This window comes from Idiotropiscis lumnitzeri, chromosome 8 (genome assembly GCF_059441095.1).
Source record: "Idiotropiscis lumnitzeri isolate Australia: NSW breed Sydney's pygmy pipehorse chromosome 8, RoL_Ilum_1.0, whole genome shotgun sequence".
Classification (NCBI taxonomy): Eukaryota; Metazoa; Chordata; class Actinopteri; order Syngnathiformes; family Syngnathidae; genus Idiotropiscis; species Idiotropiscis lumnitzeri.
In genome coordinates, this window is record NC_142398.1 from 4725037 (window position 1) to 4743308 (window position 18272).

At 40.8% G+C, this 18272-nt stretch overlaps 3 protein-coding genes across 3 annotated transcripts; 2 read left to right on the forward strand and 1 right to left on the reverse strand.

Moving 5' to 3' along the window:
* The first annotated feature begins 811 nt into the window (after positions 1 to 811).
* uts2r4 (urotensin-2 receptor 4) lies at positions 812 to 1825 on the forward strand. The gene has a single exon (XM_088302275.1). The coding sequence runs from the start codon at positions 812 to 814 to the stop codon at positions 1823 to 1825; it is 1014 nt and encodes a 337-aa protein (XP_088158401.1).
* Positions 1826 to 3159: 1334 nt separating this feature from the next.
* Positions 3160 to 5594, reverse strand: lgals2b (galectin 2b). Its single transcript, XM_088303075.1, has 4 exons — positions 5456 to 5594; positions 4366 to 4439; positions 4119 to 4278; positions 3160 to 3510 (listed from the first exon to the last, which is right to left on the reverse strand). The coding sequence occupies exons 1-4, from the start codon at positions 5456 to 5458 to the stop codon at positions 3364 to 3366; spliced, it is 384 nt and encodes a 127-aa protein (XP_088159201.1). The 5' UTR covers positions 5459 to 5594; the 3' UTR covers positions 3160 to 3363.
* A 513-nt stretch (positions 5595 to 6107) lies between these two features.
* LOC148331798 (GTP-binding protein 1-like) lies at positions 6108 to 16892 on the forward strand. Its single transcript, XM_088303696.1, has 14 exons — positions 6108 to 6207; positions 6613 to 6804; positions 7950 to 8061; positions 8140 to 8320; positions 9591 to 9774; positions 9856 to 10020; positions 12142 to 12265; positions 12983 to 13097; positions 13210 to 13354; positions 14314 to 14496; positions 14595 to 14730; positions 15005 to 15183; positions 15256 to 15378; positions 16323 to 16892. Exons 2-14 carry the CDS (start codon positions 6613 to 6615, stop codon positions 16449 to 16451), a joined length of 1968 nt encoding a protein of 655 aa, XP_088159822.1. The 5' UTR covers positions 6108 to 6207; the 3' UTR covers positions 16452 to 16892.
* Positions 16893 to 18272: the final 1380 nt, after the last annotated feature.

The window sequence follows — 18272 nt, forward strand, 5'->3', positions numbered from 1 at the left end:
AAATTATGCTTATCTAACGAGTATATGTATGGGGCACATCCTGGCTCACACCTGGACACAGTGTTGTCCTTTTTCTTTCGTATTTTTTTTTTCGGCGCTAAATTTAAAAAGGCCAAAATGGGATTTGGGACTTGTGTTATCTAACTAATTCATGGAGAAGTATAGATTTTTGATTTCCTTAAATTCTCATAAAAACACAAAACTTGTTTATCTAGTAAGTAGAAAAAGTGTGTGACCTATTTTCGTGACAAAATGACAATGATTTCTAAATTGTTCTTGTAAATTACATATCTTACAAAATGAACATGTTCTCTAAAAATTACATTTTTAACAAATGTACAATGATTTTTTGCAATATTGTGATTTATTGGGGGGTTCAGAAAACTGCATTTAGTTGGCCAAATGTAAAGACACATTTTTGCCAAATTACTCAATCTTTCATGCTGGATATTGTTTTATAAGTATTTAAGTAAGAGTGTTTTGTCGAACCAAATAAAACAATTCTTGCAAAAGTATAGATTTTTTTCTCAGAATTGAAGAAAAAAAGTCTTGCAGTAGCCTACTGCGAAAAAAAGATTCTAAATTAGTTAAGTTTTATTGCAAAATTGTGTTTTTATTGAATATAAAAAACTGCACCATGTGGTGTTTTACTACACGACATTTTTTTACACTACATTACACAGTTTTCCCAGAAAATATTTACCAGTTTTTTGTTCATGTCCAGGACTCTTAACAGATCTCATGGGACACCCTTGAAGTTTTCTTGATGGCGTTGATGTCAAAATGATTGAAATTCCGACAGTGAACCACAATGAACTACAATGCCACCAACACCACAGGAGGCCCCTTGGACAATAACGTCGGCAGTGGCACGGACGGACTTTGGGTGACGTCCCTGCTGGGTGCTACCTTGACGGTCATGTGGCTGCTGGGCACGGCGGGGAACGCGTACACACTGGCCATCACACGCTCAGCGGCGCTGCGCCGCATGGGGTCCGTCTACATCTACGTGGTCAACCTGGCGCTGGCAGACCTGCTCTACCTGTCCACCATCCCCTTTGTGGTGTGCACCTACTTCGCCCATGACTGGCTCTTCGGAGATGTCGGCTGCCGGGTACTACTCAGTCTGGACCTGCTCACCATGCATGCCAGCATCTTCATCCTGGTAGCCATGAGTTTGGAGCGCTACCGCGCCGTGGCACGGCCCATGAGCGCCCGCAACACATCCCCACGCAGCCGCAAGATGGCGGCCGCCGCCATCTGGGGTACTGCCTTCGTGCTTACGCTGCCCATGATGGTAATGATCCAACTCAAGCAGGACAAGCCGTCTCCGGCCGGCGTGGTTAAACGGATGTGCTTCCCGACGTGGACCCTGGAGGCTTTCAAGGCCTACGTGGGCATCCTGTTCCTGACCAGCGTTCTGGTCCCCGGTCTGGTCATGGTTTCGCTGTATGTTGGCCTTGCAAGGCGCTACTGGGCCACCCAGGACCGCCTGGGAGGACGCGGACGCTCCTCCAGACGGCGAGGGCTCAAACAGCGCGTGGCAGTCATGATTTTCAGCATTGTGGTGGCCTACTGGGCCTGTTTCCTGCCTTTCTGGGGGTGGCAGATGACCCAGCTCTTTTCACCGGAGTCCCTCAAGGCTCTATCCCCGGCCACTCACAACTACGTCAACTTTTTTGTCACCTGTCTGACGTACGGCAACAGCTGCATCAACCCTTTCCTCTACACTCTGCTCACCAGAAACTATAAGGACTACCTGGCCCAGAAAGGCCAGGTCAGCAGGATTAAGACCAACGAAAGATCACCCTCACGGGTATCATAGTCTGTCGAATCTTGACTGACAGGTAGAATGACGATTACGGTTTCAGTGAGAGTCATACATGATGATTCAACCCCTGACTGATCACATTTCAATCACAGGACTGAGAAACAGCAAAATACTAAAAAATAAATACATCTAACAAAATTATTGAAAAAAAATGCTGAATTGCATTTTCTTAACAAATTAGTTTTCAATTTGGAAAAATGTTTTTACAATGCTACATTTTTCTCACGTCTCTGATAAAAGTACAAAAAATGTTGGTAAAAGTACAATATAAAGTAAGATTTTTGTCAGCAATAATTGCACATTTTTAGTACCACATTTCACACAGAAAAAAATATTATTGGGGGGATATTACACATCTTATAATATTCTGCAAAAAACCCTAAATATTTTTTTTCTTGCATTATATTTTTTCTCAAAAAATCCTGGTCCCCAATAAATCCTAAAATTTCTCCCTCAAAAGTAAAACATTTGCTTGCAAAAGTAAATTATTTTTGCAATGCAAAAAATTCTCTCAAAAGTACAACTTTCTCACAGTATTGCATGCTCCCGTTTGCATTTTATTTCTTTTCGCAAAAGTGGCATTTATTAGATCCCTCGGCTTTGTCTTTAATCGGTTCAGGAGAAAACAATGCATTCACTAATTTGCTTGTTAACACTTAGTCTTAAATCTTTATGAACCAATAATAAATCATTTGCTGTATACAAAAACAAAATCCATTAATAAACCTCTTTTGATGGTAAGCAATATGACTAAAGATGAACTCACTTCTTCATATTAAAAGACCTTTCACATTCTTCTTTCTGGGAACGTAGTCACGATGTGCTACATTCCTCAGCCTCTGCGCACACTTTGGAGTCCTCCTGCTAATTATCTCACATGCCCCTCGAATTCTTTTTTTTTTTTTGGTGTGTGTGTATGTTACATACAAAATTGCCTTCTGACCCCTTTTTTTTCACATTTGTTCCTAGCAATTGAAAACAACCGGAAATTACTTTCTTTTTTTTTTTTAATCCCAATCTTATTTTAGAGAGAGAGAGAGAGAGAGAGAGAGTCTGCTTCAGAGGTGCAGGGTCCAATTCTGGCTACGGCCTTCCTGTGGAATTTGCATGTTCTCCCCGAGTCTGTGTGGGTTTCCTCCGTGTACTCCGGTTTACTCCCACATTCCAAAACATGTATGGTGGATGCTCTAAATTTCCCCTAAGTGTGATTGTGAGTGCGGTTAGTTGGTTGTTTTTGTGTACCCTGCAATTGGCTGGCAACCAATTGTGTGTGTGTGTGTGGGGGGGGGGGTGTTTGTGTATGTGTGTGTAAAAAGAAAATAAAGTCATTGTCCATTTTGAATTGTATTTATTCTCAAACCAATTGACCATTGAACCAGGCTGTTCGCCGGCTCTCTCTTGAGGCATCTTCTAATCATTACAAGATCTAAAATGTCAAAAAGATCATTCCAAGCTTTCCAGGAAAGCCAGGATGGATAATGAAGAGTCACGTTTTCCAACGTCAAAGCGATCATTCCTCCACTAAGGGCTCCCTACTTGATCTTGATGCCGACGATCCTGGCGTCACCACCGACCTCAAAGTATTTGTACTTGACATCGCCCAGCCGGTTGGGAAAGCTCATCATGGAGCCGTCGGGCATCTTGATAAAAAACTCCTCATAGTTGAAGTTGATGTAGAACTGGAAGAGAGAAAAAAAAGCTGTTACTGGACTTTGAAATGCTAAATGGTACCCCCGTATCTTTTTAAAAGGCTTTTTATGGCCCAATAAAGCGGCATGTGATTATGTAGTCGTTGACCTAGCGTAGTCGCAGTACAGACCTTTTCCACTAATAGGCTTCATCTTGGGAATGGCATGTAAGACAAATAAAATGACTATAATTACACTGAAACGTGTCTTAAACACTTCTTTACAAGCACAGTTCAGCAGCTTGAAAGTTAAGAAACAAAAAGGTGTTTCTTGCATCAAAATGTACCATTGGAATTGGCATTTTTAATACTGCGCTAAACTTAATAGAAATTAATTCAATCCTTGTTGAGAAGATTTGAATGTTTCAGATCAAGCTACTGAAGTTATAAGCATGTTCCGTTATTTCCGTTAGATAATGCTATGTTAGAGGAGCTAGCCTCAAATAAATCATGAAAGATCTCATGTATTCCAATTTACAATATTCCAAGAAAATCACAATGTCTCTTCACCAGTTAGCTATTTTTGGAACAGACGCACGGGCTACTGGTCTTGACGAGTTGACGTATGTCTAGAGTTGAAGAGCTCGAGAGTTGTCATACCTTGCTCTCCTCACCACGGGAGAAGCAGAAGTTTCCGTCGCGGTGCTCGTCGCCCCAGCACCCTCCTGACATGGAGTTGCAGACGATGACGCTGTCGTCAAAGCGGGGGTTGAAGTGCAGCGCGATGTTTTCCGAGTCGTGGCCAATATTGATGGAGAATCTGCAAAATGTTGCCATGTTGTTACAGTGAAAAGCAGTACAAAAATAAATCAGGTAGTTTGAAAGCGTAAATTGATGGGGGACTGACCTGCTGCAGTCATCTTTAGGCTTGATACGGATCTTGAACTCCTGCCCCTCCTTAAAGGTCATGTCCTTGACTTTCTGTGTTGAACAAGGAAAAACGATGGATGGGTGGATGGATAGATGGATGCAGTATATTTCTTTATGTGGTGTCATATATATATAATATACATTCATGTATGTGTTTTAATTTGTGTTCTAATTCACTGCTAATTTATATTACACCATATGAAAAGCACTCTGTTACAGCTCCAGCTGTTGTGAAATGCGCCATATAAATAAAGTTGTATTGTATTGGATTGTATTGAATTGTATTGTATTCAAAGTTGACAATGCCTACCTGTTCAGTGAAACAATACAACGCTACATTCTGCTAATGATTATGCGAGGTGTTCTTATCATCAGTGTTGATGATCAACCAGGTCACCTCATAATAATCTCTAGAAACAGGAAGTTGCCGTTTGCACACCGCATTCGTGCTCATCACATAAATCCATAAAGACACGCCTCACCATAAAACATCAGCACTCCTCTGACCAATTGGTATACATTACATTTATATATAGATTATTTACGATATCTTTCCATGCTTATGAAATATTAAATGCTTTATCTATATGTTTAATGAATGTTTTTTTCTTTAAACATAATCAATAAAAGTCACATGTTATCTCCCACATCCTGCCCCACACTCACACATGCGATTCGCTATACTATAACCTATTAAGAGCATGCAGCTTGTTTATCATTGACTATACAAGGATGGCTATATGCAGGAGAGTGATTAGAATTTATATTCACTATCTTTCATAATTATTTGGAAGTATTTACAATGAGCTTTTACTGACTCTTATCAGTTAGACAGTTTAGATTGTCCACCTCATAGTGTTTAAATAAATGAAATGACTGTATGAAAAAAACATTACAATGATTACAACCATTGAAATCAGCATCAGTGTTGAGGAAGTAACTTTTATTATCTTAACTTATGTAATGGAAAAGACAACATCATTTGTGTTAACACAAAAATCAAGATGAATTGTTAGAAGCAAATTGAAACGAGAAATGCCCCGTATTAATATTAGTTCGCCACTCACCATCTTGGCTGTCTTAAGTGGATCTTGAGCGGGTCGTGCCTTGAGTGACAGGAGCCTGCAATGGATGGTTCTGTGGTTTATATAACACAGGTGGGGTGAGAAGAGGCGGGGGGCAGGAAACGGCAGGGTAGTAAAACATTTCCCTGCCTATTACCTGGAAAAAGTAAATGACAAAAAACATTTGATTGCAATACATACACGATTGGGTTTAAATCAATTAAATACAGTGGCACGCACAATATGTCAAAATAACCAATTCATTAAGGAAGAATTTAGCTCATTTTACTTATTGAACCTATATAACATTTTGAATATCTTTCAATTCAAATAGTTATTTTTTTAATTGCTATTTTTAGATAATGATAATAGGTCACCGGGTCTCTGACGTCACCTACAAACCAGAGACACTTCATTGGCCGAATGGTAGGCGTCACCTAAAAGTGTAGTTGCGTATGTGTATTTTGCGATCGGCGTTAAACATATTAGTTTCCCTTCGTTAACATTATTTTTAAATTATTACAATCGTTTAGTTTTTTAATTTTTTTTGTGTTCTGTCATCCACGCATGGGAGCCTGAAAGTCTGTCATGGCGTACAAGTGGATACACCTCATTGGTTGATCCCAAATGCAGTGGGCGTCACTAAAATATCTTTCAGCCAATGGTGTGTGCATATTTTTAACATGGGCGTCCCTTCGAGTCCAACTAATACAGACCCAAGCTAATAAACAACTAACAAGTGGAAGCTAAAGGAGGTAGCTAGCACATTATTAAATATATATACAGTATACCCCATTCTACAAGAAAGTTGTTCAAAGTTAATTAAAAGTCGATTCGTCAACAGTTTGGACACCAGTCAGTGTGATTAGGCAGCTAACACGCAATGACACTCTCGAAAAGTGTTGATTCTCGTTGAAATAAATTGTGTTTGTGTTCGTAACATTACCTCGCGGACTTAACTTAACTGAACTTGAACAAGTATTTCGTGCCTAGCGGCTAATGGCTAATAGCAGCCGTTGACTTGTCTCAACTTTGTCTTTTGTTTGTTCGTTTGTTTTGGGCCGGTATTTCATCAACTGGCGGTTGATTGCCAATAACAGTCGTGGACATGTCTCAACTTTGTCTTTTGTGTTCTTTGTTTTGTTTTGTGTGTGTGACAGATGGCGTCGTCCGTGACGACAGGAGTTGCAACTACAGGCGCCGCCGAGTGCACTGTGCCGGCTTGTATGTTCGTACCGGATCGGAGCTTCTGCACCGCCGCCTCAGACGACGATGCATGTGGGGGAGAGAGCTTCGAGGATGGAGAGGGCACCGACAGCGAGTCCGTGGATATTTTGGATTTCAGCAATAAGGTAGGCCTCCCTACACAACTTTTTCAAAGTTCTGAATTGATTTGTAAAATACCTTTCTATACATGCGTGTCACATGTTGTGAGTTGGCAAGTGAAACATGAGACAAGTGACACGTCCCCCAATCCAGCCAAATTTTAAGGGACGTCCTATGCTGGACACGACATACGCTCTATCTTTTTGTACAAAAAATAATTAATTATGAATAATGTATTTAGTTAAAATTTGGAATTGATAGAATTGACACGGTGCTGCCTGCTAATTCCAGATTTAATATTGTAAATGTGTTTAAAAAAATAGTGTATCATTAAACGCATAAAACATTTTTTCCCCAAAAGACCTTGAAGATTGTCATTGTAACTGTTAATTTGTTGTCTTTGTTTTAGAAACTAAATTCAGACCGCTACACAGATATGACCCCCCCCCCAAAAAAATGTATAGAAATACATAAATAAGAAAGAATCGTGCGACATAAAGAATGGCCTTTTTATTATTTTCTTTTTAATCTGATCGATGGGTATGGTGTATTTCTGAATAAATGTGTAATTTCTCATAAATAAATGATCTGAGAAGTGTGTAAAATAGATCTTGAACTCTGTGGTTTAAGGGATGCATTTCAATATTTACATACTTTCAAAAATATTTTTAAAAACACAAGCTTGGTCTTCATCTATGACCTTATTTATTTATTTTCTTCTTTGTGATGTGATTTTTCTGAAGCAGTCACAACAGGATAGTAGAGATGGATCCATTTGACACGCTCTGTCTTCAATTTTACTTATATACTTTTAAAAACATTTCAATATATATTTTACTCACTATTTCACTTTCTGTTTGAATTTTAAGTATCTGCATTGGACGATTTGTGAATGTGTGTATCATTGCAATAGTACAATTTGTGGTTTTTTGTCTTATAAAATTGTGACTACTCTCAAAATAAAAAAATGTTTTTTCCAATTCAATTCAAGTAACTTTTTTTGTTTGTTTAATCTGCCATATTTTTCTAAATCGTATAACTTGTAAAATTACGTTTTCTTCTGTAATATTACCAGATGATTCTCATAAAATCACATTTAATTATTTGTTTTATTTTGGATCTGATGTAACTGCATAGTTTATCTCTATTTTTCCCTGTTTTTACTTCTCAGATGGTCTTTGTGAGTCCGACGGGTGAGCAGTATGACGCGCTGCAGCGACATCTACGGGCGCGGCTAGATGAGGGCTGTGGCGAGACCATCTTTGTGGTTGGAATGGGCTCAGGTAAGTTTGTCAGACTTCATCAAATGTGATTGAATCGCTGATATTTTTTTTTTTTTTTTATTACACGCTGGTCTTCAGACGGCGGTGACTACGGCCTGAGCGACAGAGACATGGAGGCATCAGTGGCCACAGTTCAATCGCTGTGCGAGCAAGTGGAGGCCGACCTCATCCCGCTGAGGGAGCGCACGGAGGTGGGCGGCAAGATCTGTGACTACCTCATCCGCCGCCGCGTGGGCGAGCAGGATTTCTTAGAAGTCAGGTGGGCTGTACCTGCTATTAGTTATCCTGTCAGATTTAAGTTTTCCTGTCTCTCTTTTGTGCCCAATCCTGAAAATGTTGTTTATTTACAACATCAAATGTATATTTGTTTACCAATCCATGCCAGCAACATATCCTGACAGGCAGAACAATTGCGATTTAATAATTTTTTGTAAAGGTCCTCTTCTCACTTGTTAACAACTCGACAATAATTTACAAGCAGTAAATAAATTCCTTACAATAAACAATATTATATTGTTAGACATTAATGCATTTTTTTTGTCATAGGTTGGGCTTATGCTAAAACCGAGGCAAATTAACCGTGAATTAATATGCAAGACAATTAGAGTTGTTTACTTACTAAACTACATATGAGCAACTGAAATGCTGGAGGGTCCACAATTTTTAATCAGTCCTTTTCGGTGACACTTCCTTACCAGCTGAAGGACAAAAATACCAGTTTAAATATGGACAAAATATGCATATGTGCAAAGTATGTACTCTTAATGTATTTAAGTAACATTTCTCAATTTTTGTATAAAGGCCAACTATCCTAGCACAACAAAAATGGTTTGAAGCAAACAAAATAACTACATACTGATTTAAATGTATTTATTTAAAAAACAGGACTCTTACATAAAAATTACCATTCAATGGGGCACAAAACTGCTGAACCGCAAGCCCACATTAAGTGGAAAAAATCATTTTGTGGATTTTTTCTCTAAAACCAACTGACTCAAAATGTTTACATTATTGAGGTACGATGTTGTTCCTGCATTTAATTCCAAATCCGCAAAAAAAAAAAAAATATTTGCCTACTCGCGTTGTTGTGTAATGCCGTATAAGACCCAGTGAAATTAAACCATGTCTGTCATCAAGTGGTGAATGGTGATATTACACCTACAATCGACCCCTGCATACCCGCGGTTCGCCACCCACCGATTCACAAGTTAGCATTTTTGTCATGTCATGTCATTATCCACACCACTTATCCTGTACAGGGTCGCTGGAGGCGGCTGGAGCCTATCCCAGCTGACTACGGGCGAAAGGCGCAATATGCCTTTGCAATGTTAAAATTGCACTGCGATGTTGGTTTGAATTTGATGAATTGTTCTGCACCAGTATCTACTGTCTCTCCCTCTATTCCATGTCTGTATGATGTGTTACTTAGCTCAATAAAGTTTGGGAACACTAAACAGATGACCAACACGATTGTGTTTTTCCAAGTACTTCAGCTTGAATTTTTCTTGATTCCTGTTTCGTGGGTGTAGGGTAGCGGTGGTGGGTAACGTGGACGCCGGCAAGAGCACGCTCCTCGGTGTGCTGACCCACGGCGAGCTTGACAACGGCCGAGGCTTTGCGCGCCAGAAGCTCTTCAGGCATAAGCACGAGATGGAGAGCGGCAGGACCAGCAGCGTGGGCAACGACATCCTGGGTTTCGACTACGAGGGCCAGGTAGTGTACGCACGGATCACCAAACGCTCGTAACGTCCCTTACCCTGCAAGAAGTCACCATGCGCCGTCTTGTTGCCTCAGGTGGTTAACAGGCCCGACAGCCACGGCAACAGCCTGGACTGGACCAAAATCTGTGAGAAGTCCTCCAAGGTCATCACCTTCATTGACCTGGCGGGCCATGAGAAGTACCTGAAGACCACAGTATTTGGCATGACTGGTCACCTGCCCGACTTCTGCATGCTCATGGTGAGGTTGCGGATCTGCCACCAGTGCAGCCCGCGGGCCCATTCGCTTCTTTAATCCAGCCAACTGAGAATTTACAAATATATACTAGCCAGAAATTGAATATGATGAGTACGAAAATGCTACCTACAGTGGACTCCCATATTCACAGGGAAGAGACCCATAAATTGCAAAAATCCGCATATAACTGACGTCTTTGAAATGCATTGGGGGAGAAGGTTTTTTTTTTTTTTCAACCCACGGAATTCTTCAAAAAAAATGCTGATGAACATTTAATGTTTTCCATGAAAACGGGGAGAAACTACTAGTGGAAAACTCATTCCTCTAGCTGTGGCCATCTAAGATTTCATTTTGTTTCTTTTGTTCTTCTTAAGAGTAAAAGTAAAGCGAAATTTGCCGGTCCCTTGCCAGTTTATCATTCAGTCCAAACTTGCCCTCTACTGCTAGATTACGGTTCAGTTTTTCTGAGTTGTGGTTGTAAGGAGTAGGAGATATCTGTACGTAATTCTTGAATGCCCTCTCGTGGCTGTCTTTGAAAAGATAAAGATAAAGATGTCCTTCATTAGTCCCACAATGGGGAAATTTGAGGTGTTACAGCAGCAAAGATATAGATCACACAGAGTCGGCGGGGTAATGTAGCCGTTAATGTATAACATTAGCAGCAGAGATTCATAAAAAGCATGCAAATATACACAGTATAAACGTATCTAAGTGTAAGGAAACACTCCTAATGCCTGTCCATTATACAGAAGGGGAAACGCTGTAATGATAAAAACTACTCAATGATTGAAAATACTGCAATGATAAAAATATTGCAATGATAAAAGTACTGTAATGGTAAGAGTACTGAAATGATAGAAAAGTACTGCAATGATAGAAAATACTGCAATGATAAAAGTACTATAATAGTAAAAAGTACTGCAATGATAAAATATACTGCAATGGTAAAAGTACTGTAATAGTAAAAGTACTGCAACGATAGAAAAATACTGCAATGATAAAAGTACTGTAATAGTGAACGTCCTGCAATGGTAGAAATACTGCAGTGATAGAAGTACTGTCATAAGAATACTGTAATGGTAAACAAAATACATCATTGGTCAATATTTAAGTACACCATTGGCTGAAAGTACAGTAGTAGTGTATACTGCATCCTAGGACTGCACAATTGCACTAATGCCCTCCCGTTTGAAGGCCTGACCCAATGTTCTTGTTAAGAAGTCTGACAGCAGTCGGCAGGAAGGAGCGGCGAAATCTCTCTTTGGTACAGCGAGGGTGTAACAGTCTATCACTGAAGGAGCTGTGGAGTGTTCTCAGAGTGTCATTGAGTGGGTGGGCTGGGTTGTCCAGCATTGATGACAGTTTTGCCGTCATCCTCCTGCCCCCCACTGAGTCCACAGAGTCCAGGGAGCAGCCCAGAACAGAGCTGGCCCTCTTCACTAGTTTGTCCAGTCTCTTTTTGTCCCGGCCCGAGATGCCTCCTGCCCAGGAGACCACTCCATAGAAGATGACTGATGAAACCACAGAGTCATAGAAGTTCCTGAGGAGTGTTCCCCGAATGCCAAAGGACCTCAGCCTCCTGAGTAGGAAGAGTCTGCTCTGACCCTTCCTATAGAGAGCGATTGTGTTGTCGCTCCAGTCCAGTTTATTGTTCAGATGAACACCCAGGTACTTGTAAGTTGAGACCCTCTCAACGTCTGTTCCCTGGATATTCACTGGTGCAGGTGGAGAGTGCCGACGCTTGCGGAAATCCACCACCAGCTCTTTGGATTACCCAGCGTTGATTACCAGTGCATTAGTTTTTTCGTGTGTACAATACCATACAATAATACATAGTGCGATTTATAGTCCAGAAAATATGGTATTTAAAAATGGTAAAATATTGAGGGGGAAAAAAATGACAAAAAATTCTGTGAATGGGAGACTCCATTGTTTAATTATGGTCATTTTTTTATTGTAAATACTAATATAATCACATTTTGATTTAACACTTTCTATTTCCATCTATCCATTCTCTTACCTAGTCTGATCTTCTCTCTTATCCTCACTAGGGTTTCTTGTTTTCTCGGCCTTGAGCACGTTGTGTTTCCAAGATATTCAAAGGTCTTCTGCATTTTCACGTAGGTGGGCAGCAATGCCGGCATTGTGGGCATGACCAAAGAGCACCTGGGCCTGGCGCTGGCGTTAAATGTCCCCGTGTTTGTGGTGGTCACCAAGATAGATATGTGTCCCGCCAACATACTGCAAGGTACGTTGTGCTCCTCTTATGCTTTCATAACTTTCATGTTTTTAATCTTTACCGCATGAATACATGTGATTTGGTGCATTTATTCCATAGCAGTGTATTCAGAAAATGTGTGAAAACAACTCAAAATAAAATTTGAAATAAAATTGACAAGTTATACATTAAAAAAGAAATAACATGAAGATAAAATTGCACAATTTAAAAAAATAAAATAAAAATTTAAATAACCTTTGTCATTTTCCCCACGAATAAACAGACACAATTGTGAGCAAAAAAAATCTCAATTATTAGTTTCAAATTATACAGAACAAACAGGAAAAAAAATAACAAATTCAAATTAGTTATGTCTATGTTTGTATGTCCAAAGTGCATTTATTTCACGAATGATCATTAATTGACTCCGGAATTTAATGTATAAAAATTTGTATTGAAAAAAAAAAAATATATATATATATATATATTTATTTGAAAACTAAATATCAAAATTACAAATGTTACATTTGATATGAAAATTTTTTTTTTTTTAATTTTGAAATCTGCATCAGAAATACATTTCGGGACACATGAAGCCATCTGATTAAAATGTTAATATGAACAGTGTTATTAATAAATATAGACAGCAATTGTATCAAATGAGTATGGGAAGTGTACAGTTTAAAACACGACCACATTTAATTTTTCTATTCTCCCAAAATGACTTTTTGTTTCTCTTGTCTCCAGAAACCCTCAGGTTACTCCAGCGCCTTTTAAAATCTCCCGGCTGCAGAAAGATTCCCGTGTTGGTCCAGAACAAGGACGATGTCATCGTCACGGCATCCAACTTCAGCTCGGAGAGGTAAGCTTGTGCGCCCTGCGATGTGACTCAACATTTCAAAGAATGGCCAGAATGTCTTTCTTTCCAAAGGCCACTGCTTTTATTGCACTTGATGTGTCCTTGATGTGTGCAGGATGTGTCCCATCTTCCAGATCTCCAACGTGACGGGCGAGAACATGGACCTCCTCAAGATGTTCCTCAACCTGCTCTCGTCCAGGACCGCCTTTAACGACGACGAGCCAGCTGAGTTCCAAATCGATGACACGTATTCCGTGCCAGTGCGTGGTGAAAAAACACACATAAAGGAATCAACACACCAATCCGACGTCGGCCATTGGAATGTCGATACACGCTGTCTGTTTTGATTAGCGAGCAACGGCGGAAACTCTGAGCCTTTGTAGGGGCGTCTGGGGGGCATGTTCGTCCGATTCAACATGTAGAATCAGGTTGGGACAAATGATGACTATGATTGGCTTAGCGAATCAATGCACAGGATAAGAACGAGTAGTGATGAAAGCAGACAATCTGTGATTATTTGAAGTTATTCCTCAAGAACGAAATCAACTTGGCTCATTTTTCACATCTCCTCTATGATGGCCGGTGTAACAGAAGAGTGCAAAGACGAATTAATCACTCTCATTCACGAAAGACCCCCGTTATTGGACATCACCGTGAAAGGCTCCGCATTCACTCTCAGCGCTGATATCATGGAGGGTTACGACAGCTCACGCGTGTGCAGAAAGCCCGGAGTAGTTGGCGTCTCTATCGGATTTTGCGGTGTGTTCTTCTGTCATTTTGCGACGTGCCGATGCGACACTTGGCCACAACGGCCGACGTCAGATTGGTGTGTAGAGGCCTTCAAGCATCCTGGTACTCCTCTTTATTACGATTGTGTGAGATGTGGTTACCAGGAAATAATCATGAATAATTGGTGCGACTGTTGTCTCAATCTGTTATTGTCACTTTTTTTATTCTTACTTTTGTATAATGATTCACTTCACTGTAATCTTATGCTCATCAAATGAAGCTTCATCTGACGTTCTTATCACTCACAATTTGCTGCAGGTGAAATATGACGCTGGACACGCAAGGAGAAGTGTGACCCACTAGAAACTTTGTCTTTGCAATGTAAATCACAGAGCTCTAGTGGACATTTTTCTGTTTTACTTACTATTTCTCATATTAATTTCAATTGTGCAAACGTATCCCTTATATTGGATGACTTATGTCTTGCCAGGGCGTGGGCACGGTAGTGTCGGGCACGACGTTACGCGGCATGATCCGACTCAACGACACACTCCTCCTGGGTCCTGACCCGCTAGGGGCCTTCATCCCAATCGCCGTCAAGTCCATCCACCGCAAGAGGATGCCTGTCAAGGAGGTGCGCGGCGGGCAGACTGCATCCTTTGCACTCAAAAAGGTAAAAAGGAGAACATTTGAGCCCGGGTGGCATGCCCACCCGTTTGTACTGTAATTCTGGGTTGGGTTTTGCCGCCTCTCCATCGCTGTCTCCGTTAGATCAAGCGCTCATCGATACGGAAAGGTATGGTGATGGTCTCCCCCAAGCTGATGCCGCAGGCCACCTGGGAGTTTGAGGCAGAGATCCTGGTGCTGCACCACCCCACCACGATCTCACCACGCTACCAGGCCATGGGTAAGTGCTCACACGGTCTGACAGTCCTGGTCTAACCTGTTTTCTGCCGCCGCTCATGGAATGACAGTGAACATTTTTTCCATCTCTGCCATTGCCGCTTCTTAAATCACGCTGAAAATGTCCTTTCCCGTGCTTCTGGAATGACACTTTATCTTTGCCACTTTGCTACCATCGCTTAAGGAATCATGCTTAAAAAGTTCTGCATCTTTGTCGTCACTGCTATGCTTTCACTTCTGGTATCACTCTATAATATTTCTTCATTGCCTACTGTCAGTACACTGCGGCAGCATCCGTCAGACCGCTACCATCCTAACTATGAGCAAGGACTGCCTGCGAACCGGCGACAAGGCAGCCGTCCACTTCCGCTTCATCAAGACGCCCGAGTACTTGCACTGCGACCACAAGCTGGTTTTCCGGGAGGGCCGCACCAAAGCCGTGGGCACCATCACCAAGGTTTGCCGTCTTGGCGCCATCCCATGACGGTGGTTGAACTTAATAACACCGACTCTACAAATATGCTTTCAGCTGGTGCAGTCAGTCAACACGCATGCGGCCAAGCTGCAGCAGGCCAAGATGCTGGCTGGCAAGAAAATGTACAAGGATGGCACGGAGGAAGCGCGACCGCCCAGTCCCAACACCACAACACCCGTATGCTTTTTATTTCACTACCTTTCCATTTCGCATTTATCATTAATAACTGGTGAGAAGAGGGATTATAATAATTATATGCCCCCCCCCCCAAGATGGATTATTTCTAATCATGTTTATTTCTGTTGTGCAAGGTGGCAGTTATAGGATAAAATAAGTGGCTGAAGGCTGGGTCACAATAATTCTGACTCATATATTGTGTGTGTGCATTTACTGTGAGAAGGTTCTTCTGTGGAATTATTGTACAATGTGAGGAGGGTGACTCCAAGTGGACAAAAATAACTTTACACACACTAATGTAAAAGGCAGTGAATCAATTCTGAAAGTATCCTATTGCTGTAGTCCTGTTTTAACTCAATTATTGGTTTATTATGATGCACATCTATTTACTGAAATGTCACAAAACTGACAAGTCTGGTAATTTAGATTTGAAATTTCTTGGAATTTGGGCAGCAACTAATGATTATTTTCATAATCTGTACATGATTCTGTTGATTAATCAATGAATCTTTGAATTTTTTATTTTGCTTGCAATTTAAGTATTTTCCATCCCTTTATTCATAAACAGGTCATTTTTCCAAATCAGCAGTGCAAAAAAATGCTGATTTAGTTACAGCTTTGGTCTGTCACATCCGTCAGAAAATTAGCAAAAGTTTTAACATTTTCCATAGTAAAGATGTTGGTAATGGTCTTATTTTCAAGAACACAAACATATTCAGTCTGCTTTCATGTTGGATGACAGAAATCAGAGAATATTTACTTTTGAGAGGCTGAAATTCCAATCATTTGGACAAATTTAACTATAACAATGTCTCTTATTGATTCATTGATTTATCAAAAACATGATTGATTTATTTTATAATTTCTTAGTTGTCAATTAATCGTCGCATCTCTTGCTGGGGCCCTGGATGGTGTCATGAGTGTGTTTGTCGTACTGTTGTCAGCTCAAATCAGGAGGCGGAGGGCGACGGCGAGGTGGCCAGCGGCACAGAGGGAAAGGAGGGGCCAATGTGGCCGCGACAACACCGGTGGGCCCCTCGACAACGGCAGCGGCGGCGGTGGGACTCGTTTAGACTTGACTACGCAGGTCCACTACATATTCAACACACAACACACACAAAGAGCATAGCATGTCACAGAAAGTGAATGCAACACTATGCAAGAAATCACATGAAAGTTTCTTGTGCCCAGATATGCTAAAAACAACCATGCATCAGGCAGTATTTTTGTACAAAGTTATTCAAAACCACTAACAGTACATGAATAGGATTTTTCAAGTTGCCTCAGTGAAATGTTTTGCATGGCACACTGAGGGGTTCACACTTTTATTATTAAGCTACAAAGATCGTCGCCTCTGGAAAATGGCGCAATCTGTCTTGTGCTCTTTTTCATCCCTTAGAAAGCTACAAAAAAGGGTTGTTTGTTTTTGAAAAGTTTTTTGTTCAAATTGTAGCATTTAAATTAAATGGCTGCAGTTTGTCTTGTAAATAAAGCTGCTGTGATAAACAACTGAAGCGGTTACTCAGCGTTGTTTGTGTGCTGTTTAAGGTGTGAATAATTAAAGGTGTGTAACATAATCATCTTCAAATTTGATTTTAGAGTAGATTTGGTGGCATCATACAGTGCAGCACATTATCTTCTTGCCATCAGGTTATTCAGGCGGGAGCCTCACTGATTAGATTCACTGTTGCGCAAAAGCACAATATGTAGACAAATTGACTCCAAAACATACAAATAAACAAAAAATGTCAAGGCTTAACTCACACTTTTAGAGTTGAATAGCAATGATGTGGTTCTTCCATTGGAATTGAAATTCCATTGGTAATGGAGTTGGTTAAAGTTAGTTACCTTAGTTACCATGTTGAAAATGTAATTTTCCGTATTTCAGTTACGTTCTTAAAAAAATCTAACAAATTATATTTGCGGAGATGGGCATTCAGTCCCAGGTCGGAAGCTCATTTTGGGGGTGGAGGCAAGTACCGATGGACGGCCATTTCACTGACAGAAACACGCCCAGCTTGTCTTGCATGTGCAATCCGCCAATTTACTACTTCAGACCGAATGTTAAATATCACGACACACTGCCTCGCCTTGATTGGGCTGAACATTGGCACTTATATCTTAGGTATTCATGTAAAAATTACATCAGTAGTAAAATGCACCCCCCCTGAAAGTCTCTATAGTGATTTAAGGGCTTTTTTGTGATTAGCTTTAGGACAAATTGGCACGCCCCCTTTTGGAGCTCGACTTATTTTTTTCCGGCCCAGCTGGGAGGCACGTCTTGTAATATTGCTTGGTTTGTCAGTTCTGTTCTCTAAAACGGCGACTGATCGCCATCAAAATTCAAACCCACATTACTCTTCTTAACACCTACAACCAGCGTTCTGCACAATATTTTGGATTTATTGACATCAAACGCAAGCTCATGTGAACACATCCTCAAAATCAAAAATACCTTGCCAATCACTTCTCCACGTATACAGGCTAAAGCCGACAAGTGCATCGATGCGCAAATGAACCCAGACTGTTTTTTTTTCAGACATTCTACTACGCTAAAGTTTTGTTAAGTTTCAGCAGGCAGCCGACAGCCAGGAATGGATGGAGACACCCCCCACAGGTAGCAGTAGGTGCTACGCTGGTATTAAAATTGGCAGCAATTAGCTTTTGGCCGCTAAACAGATGATGTTAGCGCAACAAAATTAGCTTCTTGCCATCCAGGCCAGCGTCGTTTTGCCACGGATGCCTGTTGCCACCGCTAGTAACCATTTCATGAAGCTGTCAGCTTTGCGGTGTGAATTGGCATCGATTTTGGATAAACATCTCATTGAAAAACTCTTGAGGTGGTCTTTTTTTTATATTACGCGTCACGGAATGACGTGCTTTTAAGCGGGGCC

Bases quoted from the DNA above. Each gene is read 5' to 3' on its own strand.
- uts2r4 (XM_088302275.1), top strand. From the start codon at position 812: ATGAACTACAATGCCACCAACACCACAGGAGGCCCCTTGGACAATAAC.
- lgals2b (XM_088303075.1), bottom strand. The intron at 4,279-4,365 runs GTCAGTCCCCCA...AACATTTTGCAG, and splicing joins CCTAAAGATGACTGCAGCAG to ATTCTCCATCAATATTGGCC. The intron at 3,511-4,118 runs GTATGACAACTC...TCTCTCTTCCAG, and splicing joins CCCGTGGTGAGGAGAGCAAG to TTCTACATCAACTTCAACTA.
- LOC148331798 (XM_088303696.1), top strand. From the start codon at position 6,613: ATGGCGTCGTCCGTGACGACAGGAGTTGCAACTACAGGCGCCGCCGAG. The intron at 13,098-13,209 runs GTAAGCTTGTGC...TGATGTGTGCAG, and splicing joins TCCAACTTCAGCTCGGAGAG to GATGTGTCCCATCTTCCAGA. The intron at 13,355-14,313 runs GTGCGTGGTGAA...ATGTCTTGCCAG, and splicing joins ATGACACGTATTCCGTGCCA to GGCGTGGGCACGGTAGTGTC.